The following is a 20,812-nucleotide window of genomic DNA, read 5'->3' as shown; positions in this document are numbered from 1 at the left end:
TCGGGTCAGAATGTGACGGGAGGACTGGTAGAATGGCTTTGCAATTGCTAAATTCTGTGGCCTGCTATTCTCTCTCATGATAGTTTGCAGATGGGGCACAGTCTGTAGAAGGTACACAAGGCAGGAATGAATACCACCTCACACTTGCATCAGGTGCTGTAAGTGGGGCCATGTGAAGTAACCGCCAAGTTCTCAAGATGTCTATCCAAAGGATTTACCAGCATGCAGGCAGTAGGACACACAAATCACACCAGGCCCACACTCCCCTTCCCAGGTCACATGCATTAAGCTTAGATACAAATGTGTAGGAATTACCCAGCTTCTGCAGTACGAACAAGTTCAGTGTAATAATGGCCAGCTTGATACAATACTTACCAGCTAGTACAGTATGGCCTAATTTGGTGGAATATGGCCCAGCTCAGTATAGCCCAGTCTGGTACAGTAAGGTCCAACACTGTACGGAGTACTAACCAGCTCATTATAGTAACACTCAGCTCAGTACAGTGCTAACTGATATAATAGTTTTGGTGGCAGCAGCTTTGACAGTAACTGAGGTGCGGAACGAACTTACAGCTGGGAAGTCAATTTCAGAGTAAGTTAAAAGTTAATTCCCTTTTGTTTTCGGAGGACCAGGGTACTGCTGGGTAAGTAAAAACTATATATTTGGGTGGTGGCTGTACCCGAGACACTACACATGTAGTGTATCCCACCCACCCTCCTCCTCTAACCAACAAAAAAGGACTCTGGTGTGTTGATAAGGTAAGCTTTTTATTTAAGAAGTTCTGTCCGTTGGATTGCTAACCTAACAAGTTTTGACTTTTTTTTTGGTTTTTCAGTAGATTTGTTGGGAATTTAGAATAGTGGGAATGGAGGTTAAGGCAGTTGTATGTTCCTCCTGCAGAATGTGGGAGGTAAGGGTCGCCAAGAGTGTCCCTGCTGACTGCATCTGCACCCAACTCCAGCTCCTCGAGAACCGCGTTAGGGAACTGGAGCTGGAGCTGGATGAACTTCGGATCATTCGGGAGGCGGAGGAGGTTATTGAGAGGAGTTATGGGGAGGTAGTCACACCTCAGGTAAAAGAAGTATGTAGATGGGTTACCGTCAGGGGAAGGAGAGGGAACCAGCAGGCAGTGCAGGGGTCCCCTGTGGCCGTTTCCCTCAACAACAGGTATACCGTTTTGGATACTGTTGCGGGGGACGACTTACCAGGGGTAAGCAATGGGGTACAGGTCTCTGGCGCAGAGTCTGTCCCTGTTGCTCAGAAGGGAAGGGGGAAGAGGAGCAGAGCATTAGTCATTGGGGACTCCATAGTTAGGGGAACAGATAGGAGGTTCTGTGGGAACGAGGGAGACTCACAGTTGGTGTGTTGCCTCCCAGGTGCCAGGGTTCGTGATGTCTCGGATCGTGTTTTTGGGATCCTTAGGGGGGAGGGGGAGCAGCCCCAAGTCGTGGTCCACATGGGCACCAACGACATAGGTAGGAAGAGAGATGGGGATTTAAGACAGAAATTCAGGGAGCTAGGGTGGAAGCTTAGAGCGAGAACAAACAGAGTTGTTATCTCTGGGTTGTTGCCCGTGCCACGTGATAGCGAAGCGAGGAATAGGGAGAGAGAGGAGTTGAACACGTGGCTGCAGGGATGGTGTAGGAGGGAGGGTTTTGGTTTCCTGGATAATTGGGGCTCTTTCTGGGGTAGGTGGGACCTCTACAAACAGGATGGTCTTCACCTGAACCGGAGGGGTACCAATATCCTGGGGGGAATTTGCTAGTGCTCTTCGGGGGGGGGGGGGTTTAAACTAATTCAGCAGGGGAATGGGAACCTAAATTGTAGTGCCAGTGTACAGGATGTTGAGAGTAGTGAGGTCAGGGATAAGGTTACAAGGACGCAAGAGGGCACTGGCAAGCAAGAACCTGGTTTAAAGTGTGTCTACTTCAACGCCAGGAGCATCCGGAATAAGGTGGGTGAGCTTGCAGCATGGGTTGGTACCTGGGATCTCGATGTAGTGGCCATTTCGGAGACATGGGTAGAGCAGGGGCAGGAATGGATGTTGCAGGTTCCGGGATTTAGATGTTTCAGTAAGAACAGAGAAGATGGTAAAAGAGGGGGGGGGGGGTGTGGCATTGTTAATCAAGGAGAGTATTACAGCGACAGAAAGGACATTTGAGGACTCGTCTACTGAGGTAGTATGGGCCGAGGTTAGAAACAGGAGAGGAGAGGTCACCCTGTTGGGAGTCTTTTATAGACCTCCGAATAGTTCCAGAGATGTAGAGGAAAGGATAGCGAAGATGATTCTCGACAGGGGCGAGAGTAACAGGGTAGTTGTTATGGGGGACTTAAACTTTCCAAATATTGACTGGAAATACTATAGTTCGAGTACTTTAGATGGGTCAGTTTTTGTCCAGTGTGTGCAGGAGGGTTTTCTGACACAGTATGTAGACAGGCCAACCAGGGGCGATGCCACATTGGATTTGGTACTGGGTAATGAACCCGGCCAGGTGTTAGATTTAGATGTAGGTGAGCACTTTGGTGATAGTGATCACAATTCGGTTAGGTTTACCTTAGCGATGGGCAGGGACAGGTATATACCGCAAGGCAAGAATTATAGCTGGGGGAAAGGAAATTATGATGCGATTAGGCAAGATTTAGGATGCGTAGGATGGGGAAGGAAACTGCAGGGGATGGGCACAATCGAAATGTGGAGCTTATTCAAGGAGCAGCTACTGCGTGTCCTTGATAAGTATGTACCTGTCAGGCAGGGAGGAAGTTGTCGAGCGAGGGAGCCGTGGTTTACTAAAGAAGTTGAAGCGCTTATCAAGAGGAAGAATAAGGCTTATGTTAGGATGAGACGTGAAGGCTCAGTTAGGGTACTTGAGAGTTACAAGCTAGCCAGGAAGGATCTAAAGGGAGAGCTAAGAAGAGCAAGGAGAGGACACGAGAAGTCATTGGCGGATAGGATCAGGGAAAACCCTAAGGCTTTCTATAGGTATATCAGGAATAAAAGAATGACCAGAGTTAGATTAGGGCCAATCAAGGATAGTAGTGGGAAGTTGTGTGTGGAATCAGAGGAGATAGGGGAAGCGTTAAATGAATATTTTGCGTCAGTATTTACAGTAGAGAAAGAAAATGTTGTCGAGGAGAATACTGAGATTCAGGCTACTAGGCTAGATGGGATTGAGGTTCACAAGGAGGAGGTGTTAGCAATTTTGGAAAGTGTGAAAATAGATAAGTCCCCTGGGCCAGATGGAATTTATCCTAGGATTCTCTGGGAAGCAAGGGAGGAGATTGCAGAGCCTCTGTCCTTGATCTTTATGTCGTCATTGTCGACAGGAATAGTGCCGGAAGACTGGAGGATAGCAAATGTTGTCCCCTTGTTCAAGAAGGGGAGTAGAGACAGCCCTGGTAATTATAGACCTGTGAGCCTTACTTCGGTTGTGGGTAAAATGTTGGAAAAGGTTATAAGAGACAGGATTTATAATCATCTTGAAAAGAATAAGTTCATTAGCGATAGTCAGCACGGTTTTGTGAAGGGTAGGTCGTGCCTCACAAACCTTATTGAGTTTTTCGAGAAGGTGACCAAACAGGTGGATGAGGGTAAAGCAGTGGATGTGGTGTATATGGATTTCAGTAAGGCGTTTGATAAGGTTCCCCACGGTAGGCTATTGCAGAAAATACGGAAGTATGGGGTTGAAGGTGATTTAGAGCTTTGGATCAGAAATTGGCTAGCTGAAAGAAGACAGAGGGTGGTGATTGATGGCAAATGTTCATCCTGGAGTTTAGTTACTAGTGGTGTACCACAAGGATCTGTTTTGGGGCCACTGCTGTTTGTCATTTTTATAAATGACCTGGAAGAGGGTGTAGAAGGGTGGGTTAGTAAATTTGCGGATGACACTAAGGTCGGTGGAGTTGTGGATAGTGCCGAAGGATGTTGTAGGGTACAGAAGGACATAGATAGGCTGCAGAGCTGGGCTGAGAGATGGCAAATGGAGTTTAATGCGGAAAAGTGTGAGGTGATTCACTTTGGAAGGAGTAACAGGAATGCAGAGTACTGGGCTAATGGGAAGATTCTTGGTAGTGTAGATGAACAGAGAGATCTTGGTGTCCAGGTGCATAAATCCCTGAAGGTTGCTACCCAGGTTAATAGGGCTGTTAAGAAGGCATATGGTGTGTTAGCTTTTATTAGTAGGGGGATCGAGTTTCGGAGCCACGAGGTCATGCTGCAGCTGTACAAAACTCTGGTGAGACCGCACCTGGAGTATTGCGTGCAGTTCTGGTCACCGCATTACAGGAAGGATGTGGAAGCTTTGGAAAGGGTGCAGAGGAGATTTACTAGGATGTTGCCTGGTATGGAGGGAAGGTCTTACGAGGAAAGGCTGAGGGACTTGAGGTTGTTTTCGTTGGAGAGAAGGAGGAGGAGAGGTGACTTAATAGAGACATATAAGATAATCAGAGGGTTAGATAGGGTGGATAGTGGAGTCTTTTTCCTCGGATGGTGATGGCAAACACGAGGGGACATAGCTTTAAGTTGAGGGGTGATAGATATAGGACAGATGTCAGAGGTAGTTTCTTTACTCAGAGAGTAGTAGGGGTGTGGAACGCCCTTCCTGCAGCAGTAGTAGACTCGCCAACTTTAAGGGCATTTAAGTGGTCATTGGATAGACATATGGATGAAAATGGAATAGTGTAGATCAGATGGTTTCACAGGTCGGCGCAACATCGAGGGCCGAAGGGCCTGTACTGCGCTGTAATGTTCTCGAAAAAAAAATACAGCATTACCGAGTTCAGCACAATAATACCCACTTAAACACAGTGACACCCAGTATTATGTAGCTTTATCCCGCTCCGGTCAGCAATAACCATTGGCGGACAGTACTAACCAGTGTATTAAATAACGTTCTCCCTCCCCACCCAGTGTAATATACAACTGGTGTCTTACAGCATTAGGTACCTCAGTACAAAAGCTCAATATAGCGTTAGGCAACTTAGTTTGGGTCTATGAAGCTAACTCATTCTTGCTTTCCTTCATCAGTTAAGTTTCATGAACTTAAGTCGGTCAAATTTTTACCCCTTTGTTTTGGGAGCAGGTTGCCTGGCGAGAGGATGAAACAGGCTCTGTGTTAAGGAACAGTCACGCCATTCCTGGGGCCATGGTGAGTTTGGTGATGGTAGGCTGACCTGGTCAGTAGTGCTAGTTGGTTGACACTGGTCTAAGTTATTACCAGACCAAGCCATATGATATTGGAATAAGATCATTGAAACTAGAATGAAGTGGGAGTAAGCTGTCAGGTACTGTCCTGTACTTATAGAGTCATTACAGCACAGAAGGAGGCCATTCGGCCCAGTGACACCATGCCGATTCTCTGTAGAGCAATCCAATCAGTCCCACTCTATCCCCGCAGCTCTGCAAGTTTATTTCCCTCAAGTGCCATCCAATTTCCTTTTGAAATCATTCATCGTCTCCGCTTCTACCACCCACATAGGCAGTGAGTTCCAGGTCATTACCACTCGCTGCATAAAAAAGTTCTTCCTTACGTCACCCCCCCCCCCCCCATATCTCTTTCCCAAAACCTTCAATCTGTGTCCCTTAGTCCTCGTACCATCAGCTACTGGGAACAGCTTTTCTTTGTCACTTATATAAACCTGTCATCATCTTGTACACCTCTATCAGACCTCCCCTCAATCTCCTTTGCTCCAAGGACAACAACGCCAGCTTCTCCAACCTCACTTTACAGCTAAAATCCCTCATCCCTGGAACCATTCTGGTAAATCTCCTCTGCACCCTCTCAAGGACCCTCAGAACCTTCCTAAAGTGTGGTGACCAGAACCGGATGCAATACTCTAGTTGTGGCCAAACTAGAACTTTATAAAGGTTCAACATCACTTCCCTGCTTTAGTACTCAATGCCTCTATTTATGAAGCCCAAGATCCCATATTCTTTTTTTGTATTAATTTACTGAATTTAAATTCCACCAGCTGCCGTGGTGGGATATGAACCCATGTCCCGAGGGTGTTCGCCTGGGCTTTTGGATTACTAGCTCAGTGATATTATCACCAATCCAATGTCTCCCCCAGCAGCTCACCAACACCTTCTCAAGGGCAATTAGGGATGGGCAATAAATGCTGGCTTTGCCTGCGATGCCCACATTCCATGAATGAATAATAAAAAAATGCTTTGCTAGCTATTCTCTCAATATGTCCTGCCACCTTCAAAGATCAATGCACATGAACCCCCAGGTCGCTGTGTCCCTGCACACTCTGTCGAACTGTGCCATTTAGTCTATACTGCGTCTCCCTTCTGCCAAAATGCATGCCTTCACACTTGTTATTGAGTTTTTTCATTGTGCTGAGTGAAGGTCACCCTACTTACTAACATATAGCTAATGCCCAATTCAGTATGATATTACTTAACTTACTCCAGCATTACTATATCAAGCTGTGGGTCACTGAACCAAACTGGACATTACAAGAACAACCTGGGCAGAACAGGACACAAGTTGGGTGGGGTGCCTTAATGGTAGCACAGCATGATGAGGTCACATGGTGAAGGGCAGGGCTGCACAAGGAGGGATCGATGTGTGAGGATGTCCGCACGAGACTTCGAAATATTGTGAAGTCCGCCAACAAAACTGTGACCGGCTTTAACAAAATCAGTCTCTGATGTGTGAAGAATCAATCCTTTATGGCTTTGCGTTATTACTGGGAGCAGCTCTCCTCGTCGGAGACGGAGAGAAATTAAATCAAACCCGGGGCGACATGAGGTTTTATATCAGTGCTAATTTACAACCATTCACTGGTATCTGTACCAATTATCTGTCGCACAAACCAAACCGAGACTTGAAGCTCCTAATGTTATTCACCTAGAGAACACAAAGTTGTTCCTTCAGAAATCCTTCATTTAAATCTTCTTGATAACCATCAGGGACAGAATGATTGGGTTCCTGCTCCCGGTTTCACACGTGCCATAAAAGTTTGAGAGATTATGTTTCAAGCGGATCGCGTAATATGAACACAATATGGTCGAACGCAGTCCCAATGCATCCAAATGAATAAACACAAGCAAATGGACAGTGCTGGCTGACCAGTGGGTATTGTGCCAGTGAGGTAGATGAACGCCAATGACCAGTGCCAACTTCTTCTCCTGCCAGACCTGTTAAAGGGGTGATCTCAAAACAAACAGCTACAGTTCATAGGCATTTTTCCTCAGAGGGCTCAGGCATAGTTTCTCTTTAAAGTCCAAAACTGGTAGAATTCTTATCTGAAATTTGAATGCTCAGTTAGTTGTTGCTGCCATTGTGGAAGGACCAACTATGGAGGACGCCAAAGTTGGCAGCAACAAGTGCTCCTGCTGTTACCCCAGTTCTTCACAGGAAGGGTGGAGGTTATCAACAGCTGCTGGATGTCGACAACAGTTCAACTGAGGAGTCAAGCAAGTGAAGATGATAAAGTTTTATGTTGGCACGGCAGGCAGGATTTACCCGGTTAAGTGACACGCGACCTAGCGACATGAGTGATGGGACAGAAAGGTTTGCTTTGGAACAGAAGTGGTGCCTAATTTGTCCCACGGTGTCATGGTGACCTAGGTCATAATGACTAACGCCATGGTGACATGCATTGGACTCAACATTCAGGAGACCTCAATCATCTCAGCCTTTCAGTTCTTAACAAATAACAAGCCACAGACTGAGTAATGTAGATCAGTGTATCCTGCTGTAGTGGCAGTTCATGCAGCAGTTGTGTGGCGGGGGGAGGATGCTTGTAATCTGAGCCCAGATAAAATGAGTTTCATCAGGAATCCAACACCTGTGTCTTGAACATCACCCCTTCTGTGCGGACACTTGAGTGACGGGAGTAACCTGCAGTCCCTGATATATAAGCACACAGCACCGCAAACAAATCACACCCACACCTCTTTCCAGTCTCCCAGCAATCCGATTCGCACCTCCGTCTCCGTGAACACTTCCTCCTGTGGGCAGCATTGCAGAGGACACTCCCAGTCAGACAGCTACTCATGGGGCCTACAATTCCGAGGCAGCCCACTGCAGAGCGACATCACTAGAATTACTCCCCCACCGCCTCCTTTCACCCTATTCTTTGGCCAGTGTTGCAGTTACCAATCTCGCTTCAGCCTAGTTGCTGACGTCCATCCCTTCAGTTCAGTCTGGGAATATTAGGAACAGGAGCAGGCCATTCAGTCCCTCGAGCCTGCTCTGCCATTTGATGGCTGATCTACAAAGGATTCTGTGATCCAGGAATTGTTGAGGTATCGGTCACCTGTGTTGCAGGCCTAGAAAGACCAGCAATTGTCCAGGAAATGGATCACTTGGGAGTACTGATCCACAGAGCTATGCTTTAGCCTGTAACATTACTACCAACCCATGGCATGGTCTTAAAGGACTCTGAACCACATCTATCCCAACCCTTGTCCAAGCCTTCAAACCTCGCCCCTGGCGTAGTGCCTCTGCTTTTACTGATTGGGATCATAAAGGAAATCGTATCAGGGAGAGAATGAAGCCATTTAGTCTATCATCCTGAGTAACAGGAAGCTGAGGCAGGACACAGGAACAGTAATTGTACAATATATCATGCAGCATTTAGAAAAAGGCTTTATGCTTTAATAAATGTTGATCAACTTAGCCAAATGAAGGATTCCTCTTACAGAGGACACGCCATGCAGTTTCTGACAGCTAAGCTGCTACGAACGCAATCTAATGTGGTCAGCCAATAATGTATTAACCTGCAATAATAACAAATGACACCTTCACCCCAGGTCCTCACATTCCCTACAGCCAGATTCTTTCTTATAAAGCATCGGACAGGATAAATCATTGGGTAGTGACACTGCTGACTGACTAAAGCAAGGCCTGTTAGACTTCTTCACACAGACACTAGTGGGAATAGACAAGTGGGAGGAAGTGTCAATTCAACTGAAGTTGTATTGCCATCGTCCCAGTTTGTGCATTAATGCGATTGTGAAGGAGATTGTGTAAAAAAAAAATGAAATGTTAAGAACATTATTTTCAAATAAACTATGACTTGCAGGGCTACGAGGATTGAGCTGGGGAGTGGGACTGACTGCCTAGCTGCATGGAGAGCCAGCCTGGATTCGATGGGCTGAAGGGCCTCCTTCTGCTCCGTAAATGACTCTATGACTTCCCTGTCATTAGGAAAAGCCCAAAGCACCAAGGAAAAAGTCTATTGGTGGCTGTGCCTTCAGCTGCCTGGGCTCTAAGCTCTGGAACTCCCTCCCTAAACCTCTCTGCCTTTAAGATGTTGCTAAAAATCTACCTCTTTGACCAAGCTTTTGGTCACCTGCCCTAATATCTCCTTATGTGGCTCGGTGTCAGATTGTGTTTGATAACGTTCCTGTGAAGTGCCTTGGGATGGTTTACGATGTGAAAGGCGCTATATAAATACAAGTTGTTGCAACTAACAACTGACTCCTAAAATGCCTGCAGCTTCTCCTTACCTCCACATTGCGGACGGAGGGGTCAGGGGCCGACACTGGCCAGTCTGGGAGCTCCTGGTATCCTCCGGCCTTGCTGTTGAGAAGGTGGGACAGCGAGCCAAGCTGAAAGTGATCCCGATCTGCGAGAAAGACAAATACCGACGTTGGAAAACTGTGTCCGAGAGCCCCGACACCCTGAGAGTCAGACTCACATCAAACCCTGCCCAGGGCTGCATAGACTGCATTAAAAACAACCGCCTACTCGACAGAATTCAGAGTCACTTTGTTCAAATTATCTGGCAATTGAAATGGTTTTTAAACACTAAACCCCCCCCCCCCACCCCCATTGCTAAACCTGAATAATTGAAGAATTTAATTTATTTAGGTTGTGCCAAATCATCAAAAAGTAGACTGTACGGGTTTTCAACAACATTTTAATCCAGAGCTAACCTGCGCATGTTTTTTTTTCTGGATGAACTTAGAAAAACAACATAGAGGGCAGGAATTGGGAGGGTGTGCCCCGCCCCAGGGGTACAACCTCCCGAGATTTAATGGGCACAGGTTCCAAGGGGGGGAAAAAATCTGCAGGGATGTGGGGAAAGAGCGGCGGAGTGTGATTCCCTGGATTGCTCTTCGAAAGAGCTGGTACAGACGCGATGGGCTGAATGGCCTCCTTCTGTGCTGTACTCTTCCATGTTCCTAGGCGGAGCTACAACATCGTAGCCCTGTTCCTGCGCTGGAGGTGGGGCGGTGCGGGGGGCGGGGGGGGGGGTGTGCAGCCCAGAACAAGGGGGCAGAGCCTGAAAGGTCGAGCTAGGCTGCTCAGGGCTGATGTCAGGTAGCATTTCGTCACACTAAGGAGTAGTAAAAGCCGGGAAACCTCTCCCCTAAAAAAAAAAGCTGTTGAGGTTGGTGGGTCAATTGAAAATTTGAAAGCTGAGATTTTTGTTAGAACCCAAAGCGGGTAGATGGAGTTCGATTGGTCATGATCTAATTGAATGACAGGAACAGGCGTAACAGGCTGAATGGCCTGCCCCTGGGTGCTAACCCCAGCACTGCAGCCCCCAGAATTTCTGCCTTGATCAGCACAAAAACTGGTATAACACAATAAACAGCATGTGCGATGGTCAATTAACAGCCAAACAGCATCCTAGAACTGCCAGACTGGGGTTCACACGTAACACAAACCCCTTACTACCCCAGCCCATCTCCCCCAATAAGAAGCACAAGACAGTGAAGCCATGCTTCCTACTCTCTTACCTTTAAAGGAGGACTCGAGCACTGGTGCTGGTTTCTGAGCCAGGAACAGCTTCTTGGCGTATTTGCTCAACACTCCGCTTTTCTCTGTGGGAACAATGAGCTGCCGGATGAACCGTGCGCGGTCTCGGATGTCATAGTTCTGGTCATACTTGGCCAGGTTAAGGACATACTGAGTCAGCAGTTTGGTCTGGAGGTTAAAACAAAAAGAAAGGTTCAAATCAGCACAAATACCAAAGCAGGAACAGAGCGAGATCGCTCTTTATATTAAAAACCTCAGAGCAGGACAACAGAATGAGACTTGGCAGAAAGAAGGGTGCGGAATAATCTCCGTATATGCGCTGCTTCCAAGTGAACATTGTTTGGTGCATCGGGATGGTTCGCACCCTTCCACGTACTGTGGGGGAAGGGGAAGGGCATTCCATGGAGAACGCCAAGGGCTTACAACATGAGGCCTAACCTCCCACGATGTGGCCAGATCCTGGGCAGGGGACTAGGGTCCCGACCACGATGCCCAGTGGAAATGAGGAAATCTCACAGGTCGCTCGAGTCGTGCTGGAGTCGCTAAGTTCCTGTTTGGGATGGGGTTCTCCAGGAAAAGCTTGGGGGCAGTGGGGGGTGGGGGTGGCTGGAGGGGAGCCTCTCTGTATAATACAGCCTGTTCACTTTATATCTGTGAGGCCAGACGACGGGCCCGATTCACAGCAGCCCTGTAGATAGTTTTGCCAGTGTTGCTTTCTTGGCCCCATGACTTAATTCTTCAGGGCCTCGATCCTTTAAAGAGGGAGCTGGATCTGATCCTGACGAGGGCAGAGATTGGATCGTATACGTAGTCTCCTGGACTGGTTTTGAGTGCCTGAAGGGGTGGGAGAGGAATTTTTCCAGAGTATTTTTTCCCCATGCTGGCTCTGGGAGATGGTGTGGCTTTGCAGAAGAGTGGCGGGGAAGAGAGAATGGAGGAAGTGTTGAGTTGGAATGCTCTGGCCATCACGGTGAGTGGGGCAGGCTTGATGGACCAGCGGGTCCTTTCTTCCTGTCAATTTTGCACGTTCGTAAAACGCGTTTATCCGGGTTGGAGACTCGGCAGGAAATGGGAGCCCTGGTCAGTCCAATCCTCATTCTTGAGAATCAAGGTTGCTTAGCAAAGGAACTTTAATAGAACAAACTCATAACATTTTCCAAAAGCCAACAGAATCAGAGATTTGACCTTCTCAAAGGTCAAAGGTCGTTGGGAAAAGAAACACAACTCCTGGCTAAAATGCAGCAGCACAATTACACAATTAACCGTGAGCAACTCTCAATGTGAACAAAACCTCTCCCCACCATCTTTGCACAACCCTATATCCATCCACTCTGTGGATACAGCAACATAGACAAAGCACCTGTTTGGAATCAAAACCAGAAATTGCTGGAAATACTCAGCAGGTCTGGTAGCATCTGTGGAGAGAGAAGCAGAGTTAACGTTTCAGGTCAGTGACCCGTCATCACCTGTTTGGAGTTGGTGAGGTACAGCTTGGCGGCCAGGTTAATGATTTGCAATTTAACAATGTCCTCCTCGTTCGTGAAGGACTTGGCCATTTTCCGCAGCACGTCTGGTGCGATCTTAGGCACGTGTTCGCAGTACTCTCCGATAAGCCAAAGGATGCTGGCCCTGGCCATCGGAACCTACCCAAAGAAAGGATTGGGGAATATCAGATAAGTAAGCAGCCCAGTGTGTCAGTAAACAAGATGTTCTTTAAATGTTACTAAGTTGTACTGTTTGGTGTCAGCTGTGGCTCAGTGGGGAGCACACTTATCTCTGAGTCATAAGATTGTGGGTTCATGTCCCACTCCAGGACTTGAGCACAAAATCTAAGCTGATACTCCAGTGCAGTACTGAGGGAGGTGCTGTCTTTTGAATGAGTTGTTAAACCAAGCCCCCATCTGCCCTGTCAGGTGGGCATAAAGATCCCATGGCACTTTTTGAAGTACAGCAGGGGAGTTCTCCCCAGTGCCCTGACCAAAATTTATCCCTCACTCAAAATCACTGAAAACATATTATCCGGTCACTATCGTAATGTTGTTCGTGGGAGCTTGCTGTCTGCAAATTGGCTGCTGCGTTTCCTACATTACAACAGTGACTACACTTCAAAAGTACTTAATTGACTTTTGGGATGCCCTAAGGTTGTGAAAGCCGCAATACAAATGCAAATGTGTCTTTCTTACTGTGGGCTGATGCTCCAATGAGATTATCTTAGATTCTCAATTCAGGGTTAAGAAAAAACTGGAATATCTCCCGTGGCATTGCTCATAGTGAGAGGATACTTTAATGCATGACATCTAAAGTGTGACTGCTAAAACATGACAGGAAGCAAGTGCGACACTTAATAGGAAGTGTGCGCGGCACAGAAGATTATTAAAAATATTGTACACGTGATGAATTACAGGATTACTTATGTTGGGGAAAGGGGCATTGTGTTGGCAAAAGGTGAATTGAGAGTTAAAATTAGCACAGATGTAGTCAAGCCCCAGTTATCACTGCACTTTCTCACTCATTATTCCCATTGCATTATTCAGCTTCATCATCATGGTTGTAAATGAATGTTGTGAGTGAGCAAACAGAGATTTTACACCGTGAGGAATATCCTCCTCTCTCGTGTGGGATTAATAATTTAGTTATGTTCAATATTTTGGATTATTATACAATTCTTGCGTTCAATAATAATTTGGTTATGTTTAATTGGCACCGTTCAAAATGGCGGATGCTCCATATTTATGCAACATAGGACTGAATTTCTGTCTTGGAGTCGGGCCCCCGCCCTCGGGTGAATTTCTGGATCCTGACCCTGTGTCATGTTGGCAAGCAGGCCAATTGGCAGCCAGGGAGCACCCTCGCCATCCAATTAAAGATGGCGGGCACCCAAGGCTGAAGAGCCAATGGGAGGCCCTCCAGCAATGGCACATCGGCAGCCCTACCATAAGAGATGGGAACCGCCAATGTAAGAGGCAGAACGAGAGGGCGCCTCCTCAAGATGATGGTGCCCTCTGAAGACCTTTTCAAAACTTCAAAATGAAAAGAGGCCACAGCTGCCAGGCAGTCATCACGGAGGGGGGAGTCCCTCCACAGGATGGCCTATGAACGCAGGTATAGCCATCTTTCAATCACGGCTGAGGGAGATGGGAATGGAGGCTGCCTCCATTTAACAGGCGGAATTCAGCCCTAACAAGGAACCCGACTGGAAAATTCCAGTCGGCGTCCGCATAATGGCCTTAATAAGCTCATTAAGGGGCTTAATTAGCCACTTGCTGGCAGGTAGCCATTACCCACCCGCGAACGGGCATGTTTAAAAATGACCCCAAGATAGGAACATGCTGGCAAACCAGCACACTGGCCAATGGCAATGGCCCTGGTCCCACCTCCGCGACCATTTAACAACACGGCCCATAAACTCCACAATGGGAACAACAGCCAAATGTTTTGAGACTTGCCTAGAATGATGCTCAGTCACTCAGCAAGGAGCAAACCTGGAGATGTAGCTACCCCGACTGGGGATTGAATGAAACTGAACTGGTTAGAAATGGCTGCAGAAAACATTCCCGGGATAATGATCAGAAATTCCGAGGTACTGTGGGATGGCTTTTTTGGGCAACCACGCAAACATGGCCAGGAAACTGAGTCAACTCTGACGACACTAAGGATCTGGAAAGAGATATTGCTTGAAGATGAGCACTGAGAGATTTAGTCTCCGTTAATAGGGAGATGAAGGGGTACATATGGTTCTGAAGTTAAGCCCTTGGGATTATTTCAGGGAGAGCAGTATAGGAATGGTTCCTACCCTTGTACCTTGCCCCGACACTCACCATGATGTTGTCAATGAGTTTTGCCATGTGTCTGATGATGTCACTATGTTGCGACGGCTGCATCTGCAACAACTTCTTAATGACGACCACAGACTCCGCCACCACCAGCTCTGCAATATAATGGCAGACCTGTTATAAACCGGGAAAACTCTGGGGAACTGCCCCCCCTCAACTTTCAGAACCATGGGACAAACAGACATAGAGCACAGGCACAATACGTGTGACAGCGTGCGATAGGGCAACAAGGTGAAGCGGGGGGAGGGGAGGTGCTGGTGGCAGGGCAGGACGGAGTGAGACAACTCCTCACTGTACAGATCTCTTGTGAGACGGCAAGAACAGAATATTAGCGATGACAGGACAAGGACAAGTGCACATTTAGGAAACACAAGTGGGACACTGCAGGACGTGGAACATACAATAATGGATAGAGAAATAGAGAGTGAGATTCTACTGGAAAGTAGAATAAATCTGTCAGAGGGTCTGCATCATAACCTAAACTTCCTACAACTCCTCATGTTTAACATCAATACATAAAGAGATGTATTTTAAACTAGGTATCACATACAAGATATTTTGCTTCGGGTTGGTCAGTACTTGCTATTGACTATTGGCTGCTTGGGCCTCACCATCTCTATTGGACAGTAGTTGAACTAATCCATTCAGGCAGGTGTCCCGGACCTCGTCAATGTTGGTGGCACACCGACCAATAGCCTGTATGGTGGCAGCCACAAAATCCTTGTCCTGGCTCTTGATATATGTCTAAAGAGAAAGACAAAGAGTAATGGCGATATGCTAATAATGGTCACATAATAATGGTGATTCATCGTTATGGTACAAGACTCCTCCAATCCCAGCGTAATGCACGTTTCCGATTTTAATCACTCCACCACTGGCTGCCATGCCTTCCGCTATCTAGGCCCCCAAGCTCTGGTTTTCCCTCCCTTAACCTCTCCACCTCTCTTTCCTCCATTATGCAGCCTGTTCACCATCTACAAGGCACATGTCAGGAGTGTGATGGAATACTCTGCACTTGCCTGGATGGGTGCAACTCCAACAACACTCAAGAAGCTTGACACTGTCCAGGACAAAGCAGCCCGCTTGATTGGTACCACATCCACCACCTTCAACATTCACTCCCACCATCACCAGCACACATAGCAGTGTGTACCATATGGAATAACATAAGAAATAACAGCAGCAGTAGGCCATTCGGCCCCTGAGGCCTGTTTAGACATTCAATAAGATCAAGGCTGATCTGATTGTGGCCTTAACTCCACTTTCCTTCCTGCCTGCCAACCACCACCCCCCCCCACCCCCCAGAACCCTTGATCCCCTTGTAGATCAAAAATCTGTCAAATTCAACCTTGAATTTATTCAATGACCCAGCCTCCACTGCTTTCTGGGAAGAGAATTCCAAACAACCTGCTGAGAAGAAATTCCTCCTCGTCTCCGTCTTAAAAGGGAGACCCCTTATTTTGAAAATATGCCCCCTAGTTCTAGACTCCCCAACAAGGGGAAACATTCTCTCAGCATCTACCCTGTCAAGTCCCCTTAGAATCTTATATGTTTCAATAAGATCACCTCTCATTCTTCTAAACTCCAATGAGTATAGGCCCAACCTGCTCAACCTTTTCTCATAATACAGCCCCTTCATCCCAGGAATCAGCCTAGTGAACCTTCTCTATACAGGATGCTCTGCAGCAATTCACTAAGGCTCCTTCGACAGCACCTTCCAAACCCGCGACCTCTACCACCTAGAAGGACAAGGGCAGCAGATGCATGGGAACGCCACCATTTGCAAGTTCCCCTCCAAGCCACACACCATCCTGACTTGGAACTATATCGCCGTTCCTTCACTGTCGCTGGGTCAAAATCCTGGAACTCCCTAACAACACTGTGGGTGTACCTACCTCACATGGACTGCAGCGGTTCAAGAAGGCAGCTCACCACCACCTTCTCAAGGGCAATTAGGGATGGGCAATAAATGCTGTCCTTGTCAATGATGCCCACATCCAAGAATGAATTAAAAAAAGCTCCTTAAAACCTACTCCTTGACCAAGCGTTTGCCCACCTGTCCTAATAATGTGGCTCAGTGCCATATCTTGTTTTATAATGCCCATATGCAGTGCTTAGGGATATTTTAGGATCTTAAAAAGGTACTACATAATAAGAATTCCTAATAAGGTTTATATATTGTGGATGCAGTAAAGGAGACTTATCCCACAGTATTCCTTTAAACCCTTGTGTGTAGACTATCACAATTCCGGAGGTTGTATTTAATTTCCTGCTGAGTTTTGCTCCTTGTATCTGTTTTTTTCTTTTGCCCCTATTTTGAGATGATTTGATCATACAATATATGCCACCTTACAGCCGAACTACAGAATGGCAAAGCTCCTTCTTTGCTTAATTGACTAATTTTTATGAAGGAAATTACTTGCACACTTAGAATGTTTTCTAAGGGTGCTGGGTATTCTTTAACTTTTTGATCTATAATTTTACAGGCTCTTAAAAAATGCTGGGAGAAAAGGGACCTGTGACTTGAGCTCTGTTGGTGAAACAGATATTGATACCACCTTCACTCGGGCAATGAGGGACGTGCAACAAATGCTGGCCTTGCCAGCGAAGCTCATATCCCATGAAATAATAATTTTTAAAAATTAATGCGAGTTGTTGTTGTTGTTGGGGTGTCGATCAGACAAGATCTGACAGCGCGGAGGAGATTAATCTCCAATTTTTGGAGACACTGGAAAAATACGACAGGATCGGTAACCCTACAGGAGCCAGCTTCTTGTGTTTACACGACTAACCCAGCTTCCTTATCCTGGCAGTAGTATCAAGAAGGCCAGTCTCCCGGCAACCATCCTTTATTCGGCAGCAGCATAAATTAGCAGAGCTGAAACAAGGGGGCTCCTGGGCCTGTTAGATTGTCCGTTGTATTGGCGCAGCCTGCTGACTTAATTCAGGTCACATTTCAGCTGTTTGCCACGTGACCTTGGTTTGACCTCTTGTTTTTAACAAAGGCACTTGGTAAAGACAAGATAATTACACCTCCACAGGTCCCAGGGGTCATTCGAAGGCCATCTGGTCAAACAAGAGAGTTATTAGATTGTTTACCACCAGAGGCCTTTATGGTGGTTATTATTCTGAGCACAGAGATTTGGATCTGGGATTTTGTGTCAGTATTTTTTTTATACGAGATAGCGGGAATGTGACAGGAAATAGAGGATTATTCTACCAGACCTGACATTTCTGACAGTTTACCAAAAGTTGGCATACTGAAGGTCAACTGTCTGTCTCTACTCAAGGAGTGGATCTTGTGTAAACATGAAAAGAACAAAGTTCTTCAAATAGATTTATAGCACAGAGACAGGCCACTCGGCCCAACTGTTCCATGCTAGCATTTATGTAGCATCCGGGCCTCCTCCCACTCACACCATCTAGCTTCTCCTTAAATGCATCTACTCTATCAGCCTCAACCACTCTGTGTAGGGGCACCAACTTTCATGTGACATGTTCGTGGAGGTTTGATCATGTGACATCTGATCACATGACACCGCTCATGTGATGCTCAATCACACGACACTTACAAGTTTGCAAATATTATTGCACTTACCTCAGACAAGTGTCTATCACCAAGTCTCAAATAAAATAGTTGACTTTTTGTTTTATTATGAGATGAATAACATAATTTGTAAATTGAAGAAATACAAAAGAATAAAGATTTAAGGATGTCATGTTTAAATGAAAACTGTGATGTTTCCTCAGTATTGCTTGCAATGTGAAACACAAAGTAAATAAACACTGATTCAAAAACATCATCAGTAGAACTAACTCATAACTAAAGGTTTAAGACAATATTATGCCTTTTCCCAGGCTATAAAAAGAATAAATTAACCAAAACCTAACCTAATGCAATTTACCCACTCGCACACTGCACCAAGCTTCAGGGAGGTAAGGCTCAGTCCTCAGCGAGAAACTCCAAAACTGTCCGGCCCCCAGAACAGAACATATCACTGTTTATTTTTCTCTCTCCCTCCCCAAGTGTTTTTCTCTCTCTCTCTCCCCCAGTTTCTGTTTCTCTTTCTCTCTCCCCCTCCCCAGTTTCTCTTGCTCTCACCTTCCTCGGATTGTTTCTCTCTCTCTCTCCACCTGCCCCCGCCTCCTCCCCCCCGACCCCCCATTTCTCTCAGAAGACTCAGTAGTGATTCCCATTAGCCCAAAATGCCATCATCCTCACGACTGACAATGAATTGGAGCGTTTGGAAAAACAGAAGGGTGGGTGGGGGGGGAGGGCTCAGACACCATGGTCTGGTTAATTGCAAGCCACGCCTCTGGGATGAAGAACTTTTCTCCCGAGACACCAGCCACAGCTCTTGGGAAACCAATCGCCATTTCTGGCAACCGGGAATCTTGGGAATGACCCCTAGTTTTTGGACTTTCCCACATGTGGAAACATTTTCTCTGCATCTAATAAACATTTGTTCATTCCTCCTTGTGCAGTTTGGCCAGCCTGACACAATCTCCCACACAAAGGCTCCGACTGCCTCCTCTGCTGAACATTAATACAGGCAACAAGAGGCATCAGTTGGGTCATATGATTTTAGCATGCTGGGCAATTTAATTCTTCAGAGAACAGAGTTCTAATATTGAATGCAGACCACGGGATATGGTATTAACAGAATATAGTTTCCTGCATTACAACAGTGACTACACTGATTAAGTACTTTATTCGCCGTAAAACACTTTGGAACATCCTAAGGCAGCGAAAGGTGCTATATAAATGCAAGTCGTTCTTTCTAGAATGCCATTCAATTCTCCACGAGTGTGTATTTATCAATTTGAATACAAGGCATGGCCCTAAATACACACAGGCTCAGGTAACATTGAGGCTTACATAGGCTTGGATCATTTGTGAGAACTTTCTAGCTTTGAGGTGGCAATCATAGAAAGTTACAGTTTAGAAATCATTCAGCCATCAGTGTTATCCTGCTGTTTTTCTCGACACGAGTAACCTAGTCCAAACACACACCCTTGCTCACTCTCCGCACCCTTTAATACCCCACTGTCCTGCTCACTGCTCTTTAATATCCCACCCAATCAAATCCCACTCTTCTACCTGCTTCCCATTGTTAAGACACTGCACAACCATCAAATTCACTTTTAAAACCACATTCCAACCTCCCCGTCTGTACAAACATTTGTCAAATCTTCCCTTTCCGGTCTCTAGAGTTGATGTTTAGTCAACATTGCACTGGAAGATCAGCTGAGCTGGGACGGAGGGATATCACTGCTCCTCAGGGAGTGAGATGACTTGGAGGGATATCACAGCTCCACTGGGAGTGAGATGACTTGGAGGGATATCACTGCTCCTCTGGGAGTGAGATGAGGTGGACGGATATCACTGCTCCACTGGGAGTGAGATGACGTGGAAGGATATCATTGCTCCACTGGGAGTGAGGTAACTTGGAGGGATATCACAGCTCCACTGGGAGTGAGATGACTTGGAGGGATATCACAGCTCCACTGGGAGTGAGATGACTTGGAGGGATATCACTGCTCCACTGGGAGTGAGATGACGTGGAAGGATATCATTGCTCCACTGGGAGTGAGGTAACTTGGAGGGATATCACAGCACCACTGGGAGTGAGATGACTTGGAGGGATATCACTGCTCCACTGGGAGTGAGATGACTTGGAGGGATATCACTGCTCCACTGGGAGTGAGATGACTTGGAGGGATATCACTGCTCCACTGGGAGTGAGATGACTTGGAGGGATATCACTGCTCCACTGGGAGTGAGATGAGGTGGAGGGATATCACTGCTCCACTGGGAGTGAGATGACTTGGAGGGATATCACTGCTCCACTGGGAGTGAGATGAGGTGGAGGGATATCACTGCTCCACTGGGAGTGAGATGACGTGGAAGGATATCATTGCTCCACTGGGAGTGAGATGACTTGGAGGGATATCACAGCTCCACTGGGAGTGAGATGACTTGGAGGGATATCACTGCTCCACTGGGAGTGAGATGAGGTGGAGGGATATCACTGCTCCACTGGGAGTGAGATGACTTGGAGGGATATCACAGCTCCACTGGGAGTGAGATGACTTGGAGGGATATCACTGCTCCACTGGGAGTGAGATGACGTGGAAGGATATCATTGCTCCACTGGGAGTGAAATGGGATGGAGGGAAATCATGGCTCCACTGGGAGTGAGATGACTTGGAGGGATATCATTGCTCCACTGGGAGTGAGATGGGTGGAGGGATATTAC

General features: G+C 46.7%; 1 protein-coding gene across 3 annotated transcripts in view; it reads right to left on the bottom strand.

Annotated features, from left to right (window-relative positions):
* Positions 1-20,812, bottom strand: part of LOC137350617 (AP-3 complex subunit beta-2) — a 197,088-nt gene that overhangs the window by 36,564 nt on the left and 139,712 nt on the right. For all 3 annotated transcript variants that reach the window (XM_068015359.1, XM_068015360.1, XM_068015358.1), the window contains 5 exons: positions 15,164-15,296; positions 14,538-14,647; positions 12,186-12,362; positions 10,701-10,887; positions 9,462-9,580 (listed from right to left, as the gene is read on the bottom strand). In XM_068015359.1, the coding sequence (XP_067871460.1) occupies positions 9,462-9,580; positions 10,701-10,887; positions 12,186-12,362; positions 14,538-14,647; positions 15,164-15,296 (726 nt within the window). The remainder of the gene's footprint in view (positions 1-9,461; positions 9,581-10,700; positions 10,888-12,185; positions 12,363-14,537; positions 14,648-15,163; positions 15,297-20,812) is intronic.

The sequence above is a fragment of the Heterodontus francisci genome, chromosome 35, assembly GCF_036365525.1.
Source record: "Heterodontus francisci isolate sHetFra1 chromosome 35, sHetFra1.hap1, whole genome shotgun sequence".
NCBI lineage: Eukaryota > Metazoa > Chordata > Chondrichthyes > Heterodontiformes > Heterodontidae > Heterodontus > Heterodontus francisci.
This window is presented reverse-complemented; position numbering and strand designations above follow the sequence as displayed.